Below are 19,675 nucleotides of genomic sequence, written 5' to 3'. Positions count from 1 at the left end.
GGCCTTATTCCTCTGCTGTCCAGAAAGCCTCTGTGGTTTCCTCCCATCCTAAGAGGTCACATTCTTGCTGCCTGTGCTGGAAACAGCAACCCTGCGCAGTAGACCAGGTGTCCATGCTAGGAACAGGACACTCTCAGGAGCTTGTGCTTTGCTGCTACCCTGCCACCGGCTGTTATTTTTAGCACTCACTGCAGAAAAAAAAAAAAAACAAAAAAACTGAAAATCTCACTGCATGTGTTCAGGTTTCTTCCAGGTCTCCTCAGGGGCCTGGTGCAGAAATGGGTCCTGCCTCTGGCCCAGAGAGCTGCTCCGGGCTCACAGAGGTTATTTATTTAATATATTTACTTTTACTCCCAGGCCAAAAGCTTAAAATATCTTGTGTATGAGCCCTGGACCAAAAAAATGAAGCAGTTGGGCCATTAATCATTGGGAATATGTTGAATAGGAACTTGATTAAAGCACAGTATGTGTTCCCCAGACGAAGCTGCTTCTTTACAGTGACCACAGTGGAAGCTTGGCCTCCCGGGGCCGGCTGTGCTTTTGTGGGGCGCCTCCTTGAGGGCTCCGGGGAGGGCTCTGGCGCCTTGCCAGGCTCTGGAAGGCCGCCGTCTGCGAGGGGGTCTTGACCTGCGCAGCCCCGCTTTTCTCAAACAGGGACACCTCCGACCAACACCCAGACGGTGTCGGGCTCCAGCGCACAATCTTAAGGGGCGGTGGGGGGTAGAGGCAGGAGCGAACTGCCGGCCCAGGAGGCTCCCAGTGCAGTCCGGCTGCGCCCCTGGCCCGCCGGCGATCCCGGTATAGAACCAGCGAGGCGCCACGTGGCTGGAAGACGCGCTGCCTTAAACCCCTTCCTTCGGCTGCAGTGAATGCGGAGGAGGCGCCCAAGGGGCACCGGGGCCTGGCCGCCTTGTTCCCCAAGATCCCCGGAACACAGCGCCCTGCGTACCACTCGGTAGGGTTTTCCCGGTAGGTGATGGGACTCCCGGACGCCAAGATTCCCGAGGCCCCGGCTCCTTTGACACCCCCGCTCCGGCCCTGGAGCCCACCCGAATGGGGAGGGGTACGCTGCAGTGGATTCTGATCCTGATTTGGGATCCCGGTCCCGGAGTCAAATTCTCCGCCTCCCTCTATGCGCCCCACCTCGCCCCGGTACCCCAGCCCTGGAATCCAGCTCGGCCCGTCCCGCAGGAAAAAAAAAAAAAAAAAAAAAAAATTGGCGGCCGAGAGCCGGGTAGCAGCGCCAGCCCCGCGCCTAGCAACCCTAGCGCTCCGGCTAGGAGAAGTAATTAAAAAGAAAAAGTTTTCCAAGCCCAAGCGGATGGACCGGCCGGGTCCTCCAGGCTCCGCGGCCGCAGCCGCCTCCCATTCCCTCCGCTCCCCGCGGGGTCCTAGTGCCCGGCGCTGTAGAGCCCTTGGGACCCCAGAGGGCTTCGAGAGGCGGAGCGGGAGAGAGGCATTTCGGCGTGGAATCGGTGGGGTCATCAGGAGATCAGAGATAGAGACACAAAATCACCACGCTCCAGGACGCTGCCCTCCGCCTCTTCATGCCGCTGTATGCGCTGGGCCAGTACGTCCCAAGCTGTTCCCTACCCCCCACCCCCGGCCCCTTCTCCACGCCGCAGCCTAGCAGAGACTCCGGCCCCGAAAAGGACGATTTCTAGCTTTTAAAGCGAGTCCGCGCCACAGTAACTCAGAGACCAAGAGTGGCCCTCCACCAGCCCACCCCCCTCCTCCGCGCAGCGTCTCGGTGCTCCCGGGCTCCCCGACCGTTGGCTGCAAGTGGGTGCCTCGGGGAAGCTAGAGGAGGGGGCCCCGTCACCGACCACGTGCGTGCGGGGGCGACAACTCGGCCCAGGGTGGGGCATCATGCGCGCGTCCGGGTTCGGCTGGCGGGGCAGGGGGTTAGTGGGCGTTGAGCCGGGGCCTCTCCTGGCCGGCGCTGCGCTCTGGCCCCACTCACCGCCCCCTCCGGAAGGCAGGCGCTAAGACCCAGGAGGCGCCGCGCCGCCGTCGGACACTAGAGGGCGAAGGCCGCCCTGGTATAAATGCGGGTCCCGAGCGCGCCTGGCCATTAGCGACCGGGAGCTGCGCGGGCGCGAGGGAGTCGGGGCTCCGGGTGGTCGGCAGCAGCATAGGCGCCCCGCGCAGGCTGGAGGCCGCCGAGGCTCGCCATGCCGGGAGGACTGTAGCTCCCCCATGGAGTCGGCCGACTTCTACGAGGCGGAGCCGCGGCCCCCGATGAGCAGCCACCTCCAGAGTCCCCCGCACGCGCCCAGCAGCGCCGCCTTCGGCTTTCCCCGGGGCGCGGGCTCCGCGCAGCCCCCCGCCCCACCTGCCGCCCCAGAGCCGCTGGGCGGCATCTGCGAACACGAGACGTCCATCGACATCAGCGCCTACATCGACCCGGCCGCCTTCAACGACGAGTTCCTGGCCGACCTGTTCCAGCACAGCCGGCAGCAGGAGAAGGCCAAGGCGGCTGCGGCCCCCGCAGGAGCCGGCGGCGGTGACTTTGACTACACGGGCGCCCCCGGGGGGCCCGGCGGCGCCGCGATGCCGGGAGGGACGCACGGCCCCCCTCCTGGCTACGGCTGCGCCGCGGCCGGCTACCTGGACGGCAGGCTGGAGCCCCTGTACGAGCGCGTCGGGGCGCCGGCGTTGCGACCGCTGGTGATCAAGCAGGAGCCGCGCGAGGAGGACGAGGCGAAGCAGCTGGCGCTGGCCGGCCTCTTCCCCTACCAGCCGCCGCCGCCGCCGCCGCCGCCGCACCCGCACCCACCGCCCGCGCACCTGGCCGCCCCTCACCTGCAGTTCCAGATCGCGCACTGCGGCCAGACCACCATGCACCTGCAGCCCGGCCACCCCACGCCGCCGCCCACGCCCGTGCCCAGCCCTCACCCAGCACCGGCTCTCGGTGCCGCTGGCTTGCCAGGCCCCGGCGGCGCGCTCAAGGGGCTGGCGGCCGCGCACCCCGACCTCCGCGCGGGCGGCGGCGGCGGCGGCGGCGCGGGCAAAGTCAAGAAGTCGGTGGACAAGAACAGCAACGAGTACCGGGTGCGGCGCGAGCGCAACAACATCGCGGTGCGCAAGAGCCGGGACAAGGCCAAGCAGCGCAACGTGGAGACACAGCAGAAGGTGCTGGAGCTGACCAGTGACAATGACCGCCTGCGCAAGCGGGTGGAACAACTGAGCCGCGAACTGGACACGCTGCGGGGCATCTTCCGCCAGCTGCCCGAGAGCTCCCTGGTCAAGGCCATGGGCAACTGCGCGTGAGACGCGGGGCGGCGGGACCGCCCTGGGCCGGCCGCTGGCTGGGACCCAGGGAGTGGTTTCGGGTCTCCGGATCTCAAGACTGCCCCAGCGGCGCAGGCCGGGACTAGGAGATTCCGGTGCCGCCAGAAAGCCTGGCCTGCCGCGCGCGCCCCTTGCCTTCCTCTGCGCCAGATTCGGTGCGTCTAAGATGAGGGGTCAGGCAGTGGTTTCTCCCTGCCGGAGAGGAGAAGTGCCATGGGGCTCAGCCGGAAGCCCGGCAGCTCCAGTATTAAGGAATAACCTTGTGCCTTGGAAACGCAAACTCACCGCTCCGATTCCTACCGAGTAGGTGGAGCAAATACGTGCCTTGTCATTTTATTTGGAGGGTTCCTGCCTCATTCCTGAGGCTGCAGGCCTCCATGAGAGAAGGCAATGTGCGGCCTATGGCAGGAGAAAGGTTCAGGGAGCAGGGATCCCAACAAGCCAGCCCTAGCCGCTCCTCAATGCCTGTCCTCGGAGGGGAGGAGATACCGGGACTTGGAACGTTGTTCCCCTAGTCCTACATGAAGGTGGAGGGTCCCTAGTTCCTTGCCTCTAATCTCCCAGCCTGTGACAGGCTGGGCTTCCCTGGGCAGAACCCACTGGGATGGGGGGTCACCAGGTGACCAGTGGGAGCCCCCTGCCCCCAGTCAGATCAGAAAGCTAGGTCATGGGTGAGCTGTAAGGACATGTGTTCATGGGAGTGGTGGCCTGGTGGAAGAGGGAAACCCAGAGATCTGGTCGGGGGTGGGGGTGGGGTGAAGGGACACTGGGACCATCAGCCTTGTACTGTATGTTGCCAGCATTGCATACAAACATGAAGCACAATCTGTCCATCCCAGAGGGACCGAAGTTATGAGAAGCTTTCCAAATATTTTGCTTTATCAGCCGATATCAACACTTGTATCTGGCCTCTCTGTGTCCCAGCGGTGCCTTGAGCAATGTGAATGTGCACGTCTATGCTAAACCACCATTTTATTTGGTTTTTGTTTTGTTTTGGTTTTGCTCAGATACTTGCCAAAATGAGACTCTTTGTCAGCAGCTGCAGGGAGGGTCTGCGGCTCTCTTTCCTTTTGGTTTTTGGGATTGCTTTTGCTCCCAAGGGAACCAAAGAGGTGAGGTGGGCTTCCTCTTTCCCGGGGAGGGGGGGGGGGTGATGAAGGGGGTGTGGGGCTATGGGCCTCGCTCCCCTCTGGCCTGGGCTGCCCACAGGCTTGCCCCCACCAGAGGCCCTGGCTCCTGGTCTGGAGGGAGGCGGCCTCCAGCCAGCACGCACAGATCGGCGGGGCTGGGAGCAGGGAAGGACAGCTTGGTTCTCTTCTTTGGGGAGAACGCAGAGTTTCATGCTAGATGTTTTATGTATTATATCTATAATATAAACATATCAAAGTAAATGTTGGTGTCTTTTTAAAACCAGAAAAGCTACTTCCAAGGTTTTCTGTGGGCCAGGTCACATTTGTAAATAATCACGGCATATTCTCTGGCTGAGATCCTGCCTTTCATTAGCTCTCCCATCCTGAGCCCTTCTTTACATTAAGGGGGTGACTTCTCCCAACCGAGGCAAATAAAGGGCAGAAGGAGGATAGACTCCAAGCCGAGAAAGCCCAAAGCCTGAAGAGAGAGTCCCCTGGGGGCTGGTGGGGAGAGGTTGAGGGGGAGGTCATAGGGCCTTGGTGTGGCCTCTGATCAGCCCCTGGGAGGAACAGAGGGGCTCAGAGAAGGGTCCTTCTGCCTGAAGTTGCCACAGGCTCTGTGGGACTTGAATAGGCCTGGCCCAGTAGCTCCAGGCTCCAGGGGTCCTTTGGCCACATTTGCTTCTCGATCACCTACTGCCCTAGCTCTATAGCCGCCTTGTTCATGCCTGGCCTGCCCTAGCCCACCAGCAGGACCCTGGGAAGGCAGGGAGAGGCCTCGAGGGGTAGGCCCCTCTACCCCTCCCCACTTGCTCTGGGTCACGCGGCTGCAGTCTACCCCGGCAGGGCCCTGAAGGGCAGCCTGAAGGCCGAGCACCCCTCCATCCCTTCTTCCATACCCGCCCTGCCCCAACCCACCCCAGGGAGGGGGCCCACGCCATCCCTGCAGTGGCTGTGTGGTCCCTCACCCACGCCACCTGGCAAAGAGCCAGCCCCAGTGTCCACCCTCCCCCCACCGTGCCCATCCTGGACCCAGTTCCCTACTCAGACGGCTGCCCTGTGAGGACAGGCACCCTGGCACCCCCTTAGCAGCAGTAACAGCCAACAGAAGGAGGGCCCACCCTCACGCCTGGTAGAACAGGGCCTGGCAGGAAGTAGCACAGGAGGCAGCCACAGCTTTCAGAGTTTACTCTCGCTGAGGGTAAAAGGCAAACCCTCTTTACCTTCTGTTTTCACCCCAAGAGGCTTCACTTGAGCAGCTCACCATATATGCCGATGCGGGCTGGGACAGTTTCAAGAAATTACACACTCTCTTTAAATTCTGAAAGCTCCAGCTTTACCTGCCTGCGTGGTTAACAGGGGTGATTTGCCCCCTTCCGGCCCCAGCCCCCGCCCTCTCTGTCCTGTGTCTTGCCGCCTCCTCGCCCATGGCCGCCCTTGGCAGAGAAAAGGCCACGAGCCCAGTGTGGAGGCGGCTGCCTGCCCCACCGCCCTGGGAACCAAGGAGGCAGAGCCCGGCCGCCCGCCTAGAGGCCTAGGGCAGGCCACAGCTTGCTAGGCCCCAGCAAACCCTCTCCGAGTTCAGTGCTAATTCCAGTTTTTCTTGTTTGAGGGGGCCAAACCTCAGCCTCCCCCTTTGCCCCCAGAACAGATCCCAGGATGAGCAGGGGAGGGACACCCCTCCTGCGCTCTCTCGTCCCTCTCCCCTCTCCCTGCCCCATATCCCGGGGTTTCCTCTTTCAAAGCTGTCAGTCTACTAAAGGGCACCCCTCCCACTGTAGATCCTGAGGTCCAGGGCAGACTTTGCTGGGACAGGACGGATCCAACCAAAGCTAACCCGAGGAAAGGAATGGGGCCAGTGGGGCCCCCAGTGGGGCCCCCCGGGAGACAGAGCAGCCAGCCAAGGGGAGGGGGTGATGTGGGGTAAACTTGCCCAGCATGCACTCTGGGCCTGGCCAGAGAGGCGCCTGGGGAAGAGCTGCTCTTTGCCACCCACTGCTTCCTGCAGGGCCCCCATGGTTCCCCTCCTGACTGCAGCCTTCCTGAAGAGCCACTCCAAGAGCCTGGCACTGAACACACCCCAAGTATTACTGGATGCCCGCTGTGTGCCAGAGCCTGGGCCGAGGATGGGTCACCCAGCTGGGAACAGGAGGACTTGGCTCCTGCTCTCCAGAGCTCACAGTCTTGTGGCGCCAAGATGGGTTTTCAGGGTGACAAGTGCAATAAAGAGAAGCTCAGAGTGTGAACAGAGGCCACCAGGGAAGGCTTCCTGGAGGCAGCAGTCTGATCTAAGACCTGGCCATGGACCCGATCCAACGCACCTAGATGCCCCTGCCTTGTACTTTTTCACGAGAGGTAGCAGGGGCCTCACCCCTCGGTGGGCCGTCTGAGCCTGGTGGCCCCTTGAGAGCACTGTTCAGGGGAACCAGCCTCCAGGGAGGAAGCAAAGGTAGAAGGGAGAGAGGGAGGCACACCTTCTTTGCTGCCAGATGCCTCCCAATGGTTTAGCTCTGGCTGTCGTGGATGTCACCCTTATCTCCCGGATCTCCTGGGAATTTGTGAACGTGGGGTTTGGCCCTGACACCTGTGATGAGCCACTGGGACTGGTGAGGAGTGTCTGCCCCTCCCAGGTCTTCCGCCCCCTCCTTCCCAGGCACAAACCTGCCAGGCCTCCTCTAGACGCTGCTGATTTCATGGGAGGAGAGGGGGGCCGGGGGGAGAGAAAGAGGGAGGCCGGTCAAGGGAGAGGAGAAACCCCGACGTCGCTCCTCAGCAGACTTTCTGCACACATGGGGTAGGGCCCCTTGCCTGGACGGCGGCGCTGGCGGTGGAGGTGGCGCTATTGCGTCCGTTTAGTTCCTATGCTGGTGGGTGGGGGAAGGGCTTTCTCTTCTTTTCCTTAAATAGAACTAAACCGCTAGCACCTTTGAAAGATCTTTCTGGTCTCTGTGAGAGATTATGCTATCTCCCTTCTCTTGACGCGCCCCCCCTTCTCCCCTCCCCCAACCCCTCTCTGTGGATGGAGCATTTGACGTAAGCAGAGACATAGGAAAGATACCAATTCACTATCAAAGCATCCTAGCCCCATCCCAGAGCAATTAAAAAGCCAGATGGAATCTCTGGGAAAACGGCATTAATAACGCGAACAATCTGTGCAGGCCGGCAGGGACCCAGGAGCTGCAGGCGGGGGTAGGAAGGAGGCCGGGGTTCAAGAGCGTGAGCTCGCAGCAATGCTTCAGCCACGTCGTGGCCAGCCCGGGATGGGGCCATCACAAGGGCATGCCTAGATCTGGCCACAGCTGGGCTATCCCCTCCAGCCCCCTGCAAGGCCCACTGTGCATCCTCAATCCTGGTCGCTGCAGACAGAGCCAGACAAATGTGGAACCCATTACTCAGGCAGCCACAGCCTCAGCCAGCCCCATTCTGGCACCCAAGAGCTTTGCTTCCCTTCACTTTTGTTTTTATTTATCATTTTTCTAGCCTTCTGGCCCCACCCACTAGGAGCAGGACTCCCTGCGTGACAGCTTCCAAAGATGCCCTTTCTCTTTATTCACGGCGCCCAAGCCCACTGCCCATGCCTGACAACAGCAGAAGGTTGTGTCAGGAACCCCGTGGGGCCTAAGCCCCGGGAGCTCCCCTTTGATTTCAGAGAGGGTGGGCACTTGGGACAAGAAGAGTAGCTAAACTCTCAGAAGCAGGCATGACTGCTAGGGGAGCAGGGCACAGGGGTTCACACTGCCCAGCTGCCATGAGAAGCCCAGAGGGGCTGGGCAAAGACCACAGGAAAAGAATCTTCTGCTGTTCTGAAGACTTTTCTAGGCAGAACCAAGAAGTAGGACCTTTCCTTATCCCCATTTTCCAGGCCATAGTTGGAGGCCCACCTGAGGTGGGCTTAAAGAGGTAGTTTTCTTACACCCATCAAGTTGGGATGGAAATTGGTTTGTTAAAAAAAAAAAAAAAAAAAAGTCCTTTGTGGTTTTTATATACCCAGAGAGCCATTCTCTGACCTTCATCTTCCCTGTCCCCACCCTCTACCTTCACCATCACCCTCACCCTCCGGGGAAACTGTTCTCTCCAAGGTCACCATGAACTCCTGAAACCAAATTACATGAACTTGCCTGGGATCCTGCCTCTCTTGGCTTCCTGCTGAATTTGGCCCGTGTTTGGCCTGCAGCCCGTCTTTAACATGTGCGTCTGAATGCACGGATCTCTCTGCAACTCACCTCTCTGCTTCTTTAACAAACATCCTCACCCCCTCCTTTCCATTCAAGAGTCCACTGGGTGGCTTGAGGAACCAGGATTCACCATTATGGGAGGCAACGAGAGGCCTAAAAAAGGTAAACTATCCGATTCTAGGTAATCCTCAGCACTTCTGGGTGGTTAGCTAAGCCCCAGAAGCAGGGACTAGCCAGCCCCCAAGAGATGGTCAGCTTTCTGGAAGAGAGGAGAGGGTTGGGGAGAGGCAGGGCAATATGTCCCAGGGCTGCCGGAGCTGCTCAGATGCACGGGGAGCAAAGAGGGTTTCTCTGCATCTCCCCTTATGTCCCCACTCCAGGATGACTGGCAAAGTCAATATTGAGGGACTTTGGTCGGAGGATGGGAACACCAGTGGCCAAACATGGTGGTCTAGGGCCAGAGCATGTCACCCAGTGACCCAGACGGCCTGAAGGGAGCCATCACAGCCTGTCCCAAGCCTTCTAGATCTGAAGATATTTCTCCTCCTTGGCAAATAGCCGCCAACCTCTCACCAGAAAGAAAGGCTCTCCTCGAGCGGCCTTTGTCCCTTCCCGGCCCAGCCGTGGAGGCCTCAGGGAGCCCCCCCCCCCCCACCTCCCTCTGGAGCCAGCCCAAGCGCTCTCTGGGTGCCCCCCAGGAACCCATGCTGGTGAGGACATACAGCTGATTTATGGCGGCCCTTCTCTCCAGCACATTGGGCGATGGTCTCGGCTGGACCCAAGGCGCAGCCCCTGCCCGGAGAATAGGGACAAGGTGGTGTCAGAGAGATGTCTGCCTGCCCCAGAGGGAGGTGCTGTGACCTTCAACATCAGGTTAGGACCCGTCTGAAGTAGCCTCCCGGAGTGATTTACAATTTGCAAACACGTTTTATTTGATTCCTCAGTTTTGCTGCAGCAATTACAGTGACTAAGCATGACAAATCACTCCCATCACGGTGTCGACTCGCTGTTAGGAAATGTGTTTGCTTCACTCTTTTGCCTGGTGCGGCAACATTTTAAAAATAGACTCATTCACTGTACTTGAAGGCAATTTGTTCCAAATTTTCCCACTAATTTGATTTTAATCTGATATTTAAAATTCGTGTGACCACATTCCCACTGATTTATAGGGAATGAGCCCTACCTGGCAGCAGTTTAATTTGGCCTTACCCCAGAAGTCCACGGGACAAAGGATTTATCGCGGAACAATTTGAAGACACTGGTGTCTGTGATGCTTCAATATACGTCTGATTCAGTATTGCAAGCGCCACCCGCCTGGGACCAAGGACGGCGAGCGCGGGCTGAAAGCCTCTGACGCTCTCCTGCAGAGCTCGGCACGTAGTAGGCTAGCAGTTTTCGCGAAAGCAGATGTATCAGACCCAGACGTCCTGGCCTGCTACATGCCTGAGGGATGCAGAGAGCTGGATTCTGGAAGAAAGCCATTTGTTCACGGGTGATAAATGTTTCCTCTTTCTCCCATCCCCTGAGCAGGCTGGGCCCTGGCAGGTGGGCCGTGCGGGGCCGGCCCCCACCGAGCCCCGGCTGTGCCTGGTACTGACTGTGTGGCGTCTGTTGCTCCGAGCTTCGGTTTCCTTTTATGCAAAATGTATGCAAAACGAGTACCACGTCAGTCATCCAGTTGTTGTGAAAGGTAAACAGGCAAAGCTTGTGAGACATTTGGCTCAAGGTAACGAGATTACTGTGTGTTAGGGCAGGAGGCAGAGGGGGTGGGGAAAGGCACACCCCGGTCCCTGAAAAGTCCCGCGGAAGGAGATAGTCGTCAGTATAATTAGGCCAGAAGCCTTGCACCCAGAGTAACCAAATTATTGAAACCATTTTAATGTTGCTTCGGTTCCCCTCCCCCACCCCCTTCCCCCATGCCTTTTCTCTGCTTAGAAAACGCTTAATGAACTTCTCCACTGCGCACAGCCCTCCTGCCAGTGACCTTGAAGGCTGAGTCCAGTGGTCAAATTCGCCTTCACTGAGAGCTCTGGAGCCAACAAAGGTGCCCATGTGCTTGTCCTAGGAAAAGCTTCTTGATACAAGTGCAGAATCCTCAGTGAGGACTTCTGGTCAGTGAAAACATTCTCACTGGGGCATCAGCCTCCCCCAAATCGTGAGAGAACCCTCCCCGCAACCTCACAGGCCTCCCATTAACTCCCTTCTTTTTTTTTTTTTAATGTTTATTTGTTTATTTTGAGAGAGAGAGAGAGAGCATGAGCAGGGAGGGGCAGAAGGAAGGAGAGAGAGAACCCCTAGCAGGCTCCGACCTCGAACTCACGAACCACGAGATCATGACCTGAGCCAAAATCAAGAGTCGACACTCAACCAACTGAGCCACCCAGGCGCGCCCCCCCCCCCCATTAACTCCCTTGTATTTGTAAATCTGGGACCTCGGCGAGTAAGGTGGCCCTGCCTCCCCCTTGCTGGTGGCAGGAGAGCAGGAGGATGTGTGGTGTGAGTTGGGGAGACACCTCCTGCCCCTCTTCCGCCCTCTCTTCCCCACTCGGTCATCTCAGCACTTGGGCCAAATAGCTCCCATTTGCCCTGACTAGCTCGAGCCCAGGAAGTGAGGAGAGGGGCTGCCCTCAGCCCTGTGGGGAGACCTGACTGGGATCCTGGAGGGGTGAGGAGGGGCCACAGAGGCAGGTGGGAGGCGGCCTTGACCAAGCTTCCTCAGAGCTGGGGCCACCAACAGGAAAGCTCTCTGGAAACCGGCCTTGCGTTTCCCTTCGCTGCCAGGAACGCCAACATGAGAGTAACTCAAGTTAATGAGCAAACTCCTCAAGCAAGGAAGGCAGGCAGCTCTCGGGCACCCCACCTCCGTGCTCAAGCACAGGAAACAGTTGGATGCCACTTGCAGAACCAAGGGAGGGCAGTGGGTATTGAGGGAGGCCAGGAGGCCGTAAGTCGTCAGTCCGCTGGGCTTGGTGCGGCACAGCAGAAAGGAGAGAGGGCAGTCACGGGCCGCGGGCGTCCCCCGGGGAGAGTGGTGCCGTGTGGGCGCGGGCATGGCTGCAGGGGTGTGCTGTGTGCGTCTGAACTTGGGGCTGATTCTGAGCCTTGGGCTGGAGGAGCGTTCGTTGTGCCCAGAAGGGTCCTTCCAAGAGCAATTCCCAAGTTCACCAAAGCTGGACCTCTATTTGAGGAGCGGTCTCACCTGGGAGGGGTGGAGGCATGTGAGTCATGGGCCAGGCCCCTGAGCCGAGGGGAGGTGGGGATGATGGCTCCCAGCCCGAAATGTGTCAGAGGCGCGATGAGCATCTTGAGTGATGCGCAGTTTATGTAATTATGTGGGGCAGTGCTGCCTGGGGGGTGTGAGCCAAACTAGAAAGGGGAGCAGCGCGCTCGGGTCTCCTACCTCACCGGCTGCACCCCGGGCTTGCCGAGGAGCCCTGACTCTCAGGACCAGCGACAAGACCAGGGCAGGGCCGACATCAGCACCTGGGCTCCTACACATCCCGACCCGTGGCATAGTTTGACCCTCTCCACCCACAAATCCACCCAGGGGAGTGAAAGCCTCGTGTTTTCCTAAGACTCTCATCTTTGGCTTTATTCCACGACACCCTCCCCCCTCCCCCGCCTCCACCCAACATTCCTCAACTTAGTTTCCTTTAGTTTTTTAATTTTTAAAATTAAATCAGCTGCATATTGTTTGGAACATTTTGGAGATTTCCAGAAATTGGATTGGCGTGTCAGAGACGTCGCAGAGCCGGGTTTGGGGGCCCACATGACTCCCCTCATCTTCACTCGTCATGGGCTGAGAGATGCAGTTCAGGGCTTTGCGGCCGGTACCCCCCTTCCCCCTCCCTGCCCAGCACAGAGGTTTGGAGGCACCTGCTGCTGGGGGTGGGGGAGTCTGGCACATGCCAGAGGGCCAGGGCGGGACGAGGGCGGGACGAGGGCGGGACCAGGGCCTCAGTGAGCCTTCACTGTGGAGCTGCTCACAGAACTCAGGTCCCGATGCTAGTTACACAAGGGCTTGGCCTGCATTCCCACCCACCGGGGGCGTGAGACCGTGTGTGTCCCAGCCTCGCCACACACCTGCTGTGTGACCCGGCGCAGGTTTGGCAGCCTCTCTGTTTGAGCATGTCTGAGAGGTGTGCCGGGATTCCCAGAGGCAAGATGATGAATGGCTGTCCCTCCAGAACAGAGCAACCACAAGAACCTGATCCCAGGACGAGTCACACTGAGGAGGACCTGGACCAGGCCTCCTGGAAGCCAAGAGGGGAGTGTGAGTCAGAAACAAACTACCCGCCTGCCAGCCAGGTCACTGTCCTGCCCAAGAGAGCTCAGGGGTAGAAGCCAGAGGGCTGTAGGACCCAGGCGTGGGTGATTCCTTTCCTGTCTCTGGAGCCCAGCTTCTAGAAGCTTGCCATCCAGGTCATAGGTGGTGCTGGTGGGCTGGATAATCAGGAACATTAGTGTTCCTCGGCCCATGTTGGAGGACTAAGGTGGTGCTGGCATCATTGAACCTTCTTCAGCTGCTGCAAAGGGACATTCTAGCATCCCCTCCTCTTTCAGATCCTGGCACCGCAGCCAGGGCCAGACTATATCAGCCAGCTGGTCAATAAGTCTCTCCCAAGTCTCCCCGAGACCTCAGACTGGAGCCCATCCACAGAACAAGGAGACTAGGGACAGAGGAGAGAAGAATCACAGTATCTGGGAGGAGGATGGCACCATCAGTACTGAATCAGCGTGGGACAGAGGCCTCCATCACCTCACCTAGCCATGCCACTGCACCCCCAATTGACCGTGAAGGGACCCTAGGGAATGGCATTCTGCTCTCTCCCAGTAACTGGGCAGTAAGGCCTGCAGGAGGAAGAAAGAACAGGAGGATGCTGCTGGGGGTGAGCTGCAGAGGCAGAGACAGGCAAGGGTTGAGTTTTCACCCTATTCTTGTGTCCTTTGCTACATTGATCTTGGTATTGTATGACATCATGGCCCTTGGCCAAGAACAGACTGGGTCTAGAATCTCCTATCAGTATCTTTTGAGCTCTGGGTTGTCTGAAACATGGAGTTCTATCACCAAACCATAGCTGATCGTTAAGTGGTTCAATGCATCCCATTCATCGGTTCCAAAACATTCTTACCTGTTAACACTTAAACCACTGCCTCCGTTCCAATTCTTTTCTCTACTCTCTTGGGGATAACATTAAACGTATGTTAGACCTTCTCTTCCTCTTTATCTCATGCTGTCTCTTCCATATTCTCTTTTTGTCTCTATGCACTGTATTTGTAATCATTTCTTCTGACATTTCTCATTCCCCAATTCCCTTCTTAGCTGTGTTTACTCTGCTGTTACATCCATTCATTGGGTTTTTGATGGTGGTTATTGTAGTTCTCATTTCTAGAGATTCATCTTGATTCTTTTTTCAGAACTGCAATGTCACTTTTTATAAATTCCCATTCTCTGCAGTTATTTTTGTAATGTTTATTTTATTTTTGAGAGGGAGAGGGTGAGCATGAACAGGGAAGGGGCAGAGAGAGGGAGACAGGATCTGAAGCAAGCTCTGCACCACCAGCAGAGAGCCCCAGTGCAGGGCTTGAACCCACAAACTGCAAGATCATGACCTGAGCTGAAATCAAGAGTCAGATGTTTAACTTACTGAGCCACCCAGGTGGACCCCCAGCAGTTATTTTTAAGCATGTCTTATTTCTTTAAACATTAGATGCACAGTTCTTTTATAGTCAATAATTTGAAGTCATAAGGGTCTATTTCAGTGTTCTGTTGATTCTTCTAATGTTTACTCTTAGTGTCTTATATTTCTTGTGTGTCTGATCATCTTTGCCTGTGTGCTGGTCATTGTTTTAGAAAAAAAAATTATCTGAAAGAAAAATTTGAAATTTAGGACAAAAGCACCTACTTGGAGAGCATTTTTACTTGTTCCTGCCAAATGTTAAAGAATACTGGTTTTTTGATTGAGGACCACCTCAATCAACCTTACGGCTTGAGTTTCCCTAACCCATCCAGATGAGAATTTAGATTGCAAGATCCTGTGAGAGCTGGTCTACTTCTGGTTCACCCTTACCCCGAGGGTGTAACCCTTTAGAGTCCCACATCAATGTGGGATGGTATCTTATTGTATGCCCCACCTGTATGTGCCCTGGGGTTTGATTTCTATCTCTCTCGTTCCATGAGGCTGTCAAAATAGAACTCAGTTTCACTGGGATCAGAAAATACCTCAAGAAAAAAAGTGGCTTTTCCTCTTGCTTACCTGTCTGGATTCCTTTTCCCTTCGGTTTTGGCCTGGAAATTCCTTTTATACTGCAACACTTTTGTGCTTTGACCGTATTTTTAAAAAATTTATGCAGCATTTTTAGTTGATTTCAGTGCAAGATAGGTGCAAGTAATCTAGCCTGCCATCACTGGGAGCTGGAAGTTCTCCCTTCAGTCACTCAGCGAGTATTTGTGGAACACCTACTATGTGCCAGGCACGGTGCTGAAGCAGACAAGGAAACCAGACAGACAAAGTGGACTCTTGGGGCACTCTCGGGCTCTCTGAGGAGACAGACAACAAACAGACAATTACTCAATTGATTAGTTAATTACAGCTGGGACGCATATTGTGAAGCAAGGATGTTCAGGGGTGATGAGAAAGAGCCTTCGCCCACTTTGTGGACTCACGGAAGTTGTCCTTAGGAATATGACTTCTAAGCTGAGCTCTGAAGGACCTGAAGGGATTTGTAAGTAGGGAAGCCAGGCAGAGGGAGCAGCATACACAGACCTCAGAAGTGGGAAGGATCATGACATTCTAGGTGTTGCTAAGTGTCCAGTGTGGCCACAGTGCGTGAAGCAAGGTCGGGGATGGAGGACAAGAGGTGATGCTGGAGGTCAGCTGGGCCAGACTGTCAGGCTCTCACGAGCAGGGTTTCAGACTTTGGTCAACATCCCAAGGGCAACAGTAGTCACAGAGAGCATTGCGGTTGGGTTTGCTCATTAGGATCACTATGCTGAAGTGTGGCAGGTGGGTTACAGTGGGCAGCGGGGCACTTGTCAGGCCAGTGAGGGGGCTTAGTGGCACAGAGGTGGAGGGACTCAAGAGATGTTTACAGGATAAGATTTTGCACCATAGAAGCGTTCCAGAATGCATTACCCAACCATACTGATTATTTTTTGTTTGCCCCTGGATCCACACCATACCTCTTCTCTGCCCTGGGAGTCTGGCTCGTGTGGGCCACACCGAGGGCCTCCCAGGCCTCTGGCTCCCTGTTGGTTTTGGCCAATGGTAGACACCAGCAGATCAGAGGGAGGAGAAGAGAGAGGTTGGGCGTTTCTTCCCTGCTCTCTGCTTGCTTCAGCGCCCCATCTACATGCCCCCAGGGCTCCGGGCTCTGCTGGGTAGCCTACCCTCTGACCTCCATGGGCCCAGTTCTCACGGGGTTCTGGTGGCACTAGCTCTCACTTTGCCCTTGAGCCCCTCAGTGGTGACAGCTGCTGCTGTGGCTAGTCTCTAGGGACCCCAGCATCTCTTCTCGATTCCCTCAACCCTGCTCATACCCCCACAAACAGTTCCTTTGTCAACATCCCTTCACTGGAGCCATCAGGGGTAAGTTTGGTTTTCTGCCAGGACCCTGATCATCAAACTCAGGGCTTTTTTTTTTTTTTTTTTTTTTTTTTTTTTTTGGCTTTAAAGAATCCGGAGAAGCAAATCTGTCTGGGAACTCTGGAGGGGGGCCAGTCCCTCGTGGCAGCCAAAGGGGTGGTGTCAGAGCCCACATGAAGGCCCGGCTGCCGTCTGTGTTCCGTAAACAAACACCCGCGTGTGTGCACAGCGAGCCAGAGCCAAATGACAAACACGGCTGTGACAATTTTATAGAACCCCAGTATCAGGGAGGACAGAGGTAATTAGGAACATTATAAACAGAGCTGGTGTCTTCTGTCTGGCCACGCAATCCGGGTGTGTGTCTGCTGGGGTCCTGCCCCAGCATCCGCATTCAAACTCCGGTTCCAAACACATCTTAAAAGAAGTGTCTGAGTGACTAAGGTCAGAGAGCATCTGATTTCTGGGATGCCCCGTGCTGTGGGTGGTTCTGGGAAGGACCCCGGCCCGGCTGGTCTGCCAAGCTCCATTCCCTCCCTCTCTTCTGCCTTTCGCTTCCCCACCTCTTGAGAGGAAGTTTGCTTCCCTTCACTTTCGCTTTGGAGACAGGAGCTGCGAGGGAGGAAAATGAACCCAGATCCCCTGGCGAGGTTGCCTGGGCGGGTGGGTGGTCAGGCAAGGCCCCTAAGGAGACAGTGTCCGGTGGAGACCAAGGTGACGAGAAAGATCCAGGCACCCAAAGGGCTTCTCCAGGCAGAGAAACAGAGCAAAGTCCCAGGGGAAGGTCAGAGTGGCTGGATGAGGGGGAGGGGCAGAGACCAGCTCCTGGGGGCCTCGGAGTGGGGTAGCTTTGCTTCTCCGTTTGCTCGAGAAGCTCCGTTTACTCCCACTGTTCCAAAATAATCATTTATAGCATTCCTTTGACTCACAAAAAGCATCCCTGATGGCTTAATAAATGACACAGTTACCCTACTCATAGGACACAGGAAGAAATCTAGATTTCATACACTCTAACTACAGTGGGAAGGCATTGGAGGATTTCAAGCAGGGGAGTGTGAGAATACCAGACTTTTTCTTCGTTCACCAAATATTTCCGGAGCAGGGGTCTCCTCAGCTCTAGGGCACAGCGATGAGCCACACTCGGCAAAACTTCTGCCCTCCTGGAGCTTCCATTCCAGCATTAGAAATGCTGACAAACATCTCACAAAATTAACCAATCGATTCTCTATGGCTCAGGGTGCCCATCATACAGATGGAAAGATGAAGGCAAAAGAATGTGCTGCTGGTTCTTTCTCTTAATTTAGTCACTGGAAAATCGTCAGCTCCTTCCCGTGAAGTCTGCTCCCAAATTCACCCTTGAGGGTGGTCTCCTCAGGGGGTTGCAGTCAGTGTGGGTCACCCCCAGACTCCCTTCTCACCCACATATCCAGGCTTCCGTGGTCAGTGAGCCCAGCTGTGTGTTAGGCCTCAGCCCTAGGTAACTGGCTTACCCACACTTGCAGAATCCCAGCCTGAGTGGCCTAAGTAGAAAGAAACAAATGATATTGGCACATCTCACCAAAGCTCCCGCCTCTGTGCCCGGGACTCAGGCATAGATCCGAGTGCCATCAGCAAAACAAACCACGAGGGGATGTGGCTTCAGGCATGGCTGGATCCATCCACCAGACACCGTCATGGAGAATTCTCTGTCACTCCAACTCCTTGTTTAGCCATCCTTTGTGCCGGCTCGGTCTCTGAGTCTCCAGTGCCTGGAGGTTCCCAGTAACTCAAGGCCTCCAATCTGACACCCAGCAACCCAGAACGGAGCTTCTGTTTCTGAACGGTTCCGTCTAAAGTCCTGGAATTGGATTCTGTGGGACGATAGGCTCATCACTGAACCAGCCAGTGTGCCTGGGAGGGTGGAAGATGCCAACAGGCCGATCCTGCGTCCCGTTCTCACCGCCCTCCTTCCCCAGCAGGCAATTTAGAAGAGGGTCAGCTGTATGCCCACCACATAGAATGAGAGTGGAGGGGAGGTTCTCCAAGGAAAATCTGGGTGTCGTGGCTGGAATTGGGGAAAACGAGACAGGCAAAACAACTGGTGTCTGATGTACTGGCCATTGGCCTGGGAAGAAATGGAATCTATACAGAGTGAACCTTCTTTCCCATTGCTTCTGGAGAAAAAGCAGGCTCACACCATCCTGGTGGAGGAAGGTGGTAGGTTTCTGGAATCAGTCAATGTGATTCAGATCCCACATTGTTTTCCCTGACTTTGGCCCTGCCCCAGGCTGCCAGCAGTCTCTCCCCATGGACGACATCTGTCTCCTGGGCCCCAGGCTGTCCATGGGATCTGTGGCTCCAGCCGGTGGAGGCAGGGCTGCGAGGGACAGGTGAGAGACTTCAGAGGGACTCCAGGGAGAGCCTCTCCTGACGAGTCCCAACCATCACCTGCCTGGGAGGAGATAAGGGGTTGAAAGCTATAACCTGAAGCCAGGGTCCTGTCCCCAGTGGGTCCCCAGAACTCTATGGTCCTAACCTTTCTGAATCCTCCAGCCCCTGGGATGGAGATTCTGCCTCCTGATCCCTGCCTGGGACCAGAGCCGGGGTGGAGGGAGTGACTCTGGGTGGGGGGTGGGGCACGCTGGTGACAAGGAAGGACTCCTGTCCTTCTGGCCTTGGGAAAGTCCCCCAAAGGAACAGGTTGTCTCTGGTGCCCCTCATCACCTGTGCTCAAGGATGCTGCTTGACGGTGGGGAAGGAAAGCCTTTTACTGAGCACCTATGGTATGCAGGTGCTCTCTTAAGTCTCTGTATCCTGTCAGCTGCTCCGAGGGTGGTCCCACACCAGCCAGCCACCAGATGAGGGGTGGGAGGCTCTCCGAGGACCTTTGGACTTAGCCAGATTCTCAGACTGTAAATGGTGAAGACAGGACCTACTGTGAGGCCACCACCCTTCACGGCCTCGCTCCTGCCTAAAAGAATGGGGGGTAGGTTAGGGAGGGAGAAGGGAGAGGCTTAGGAGGTGAGAAGCGAGGCCTTCGGAAGCAGCTACAGCATTCACCTCTTCTGGGAGGGTGACAGTCCCCAGCTCACGAGAGGAGGGAGCTGCGGAGGCCCAGGCTGGCAAGCAGGGAAGCCTGCCAGGGACCAGGACGAGGGCTTCCTTTCAGTGTGTTCATGCCACAAGATGTAAAATAATCCCCTCGGCTCAGAAAAACACAATTTTATGGCTGTCTGACTCATTTCCCACAAAGCTAGGTTCACCCCCCCTCCCACCCCACGTGTACAGCTTTTGTTTTGAAAAATAAAAAATATGTTGAAAATTTCAAGATGACTTTTAGCCATAAATAGTTCCCTTCCTCACCCTAGTCCCAGGCCCCCCTCACCTAATTTCCCAAACACTGGCTCCCAGAGCCCTGGGGGAGGACCCGGTCCAAGTGGGTGTGAGGTGACTTTGGGCAACACAGCCCCCAGGGCCGGGCCAGCAGATGCCTGCTGGGCACTGAGATGGACCG

General features: G+C 56.5%; 1 protein-coding gene across 1 annotated transcript; it reads left to right on the top strand.

The window, feature by feature from the left end:
- Positions 1-2,059: 2,059 nt before the first annotated feature.
- CEBPA (CCAAT enhancer binding protein alpha) lies at positions 2,060-4,685 on the top strand. The gene has a single exon (XM_047837091.1). The coding sequence runs from the start codon at positions 2,200-2,202 to the stop codon at positions 3,271-3,273; it is 1,074 nt and encodes a 357-aa protein (XP_047693047.1). The 5' UTR covers positions 2,060-2,199; the 3' UTR covers positions 3,274-4,685.
- Positions 4,686-19,675: the final 14,990 nt, after the last annotated feature.

This window comes from Prionailurus viverrinus, chromosome E2 (assembly GCF_022837055.1).
Source record: "Prionailurus viverrinus isolate Anna chromosome E2, UM_Priviv_1.0, whole genome shotgun sequence".
NCBI lineage: Eukaryota > Metazoa > Chordata > Mammalia > Carnivora > Felidae > Prionailurus > Prionailurus viverrinus.
Note: the sequence above shows the minus strand (reverse complement) of the source record. Positions and strands in the feature narration are given on the sequence as shown.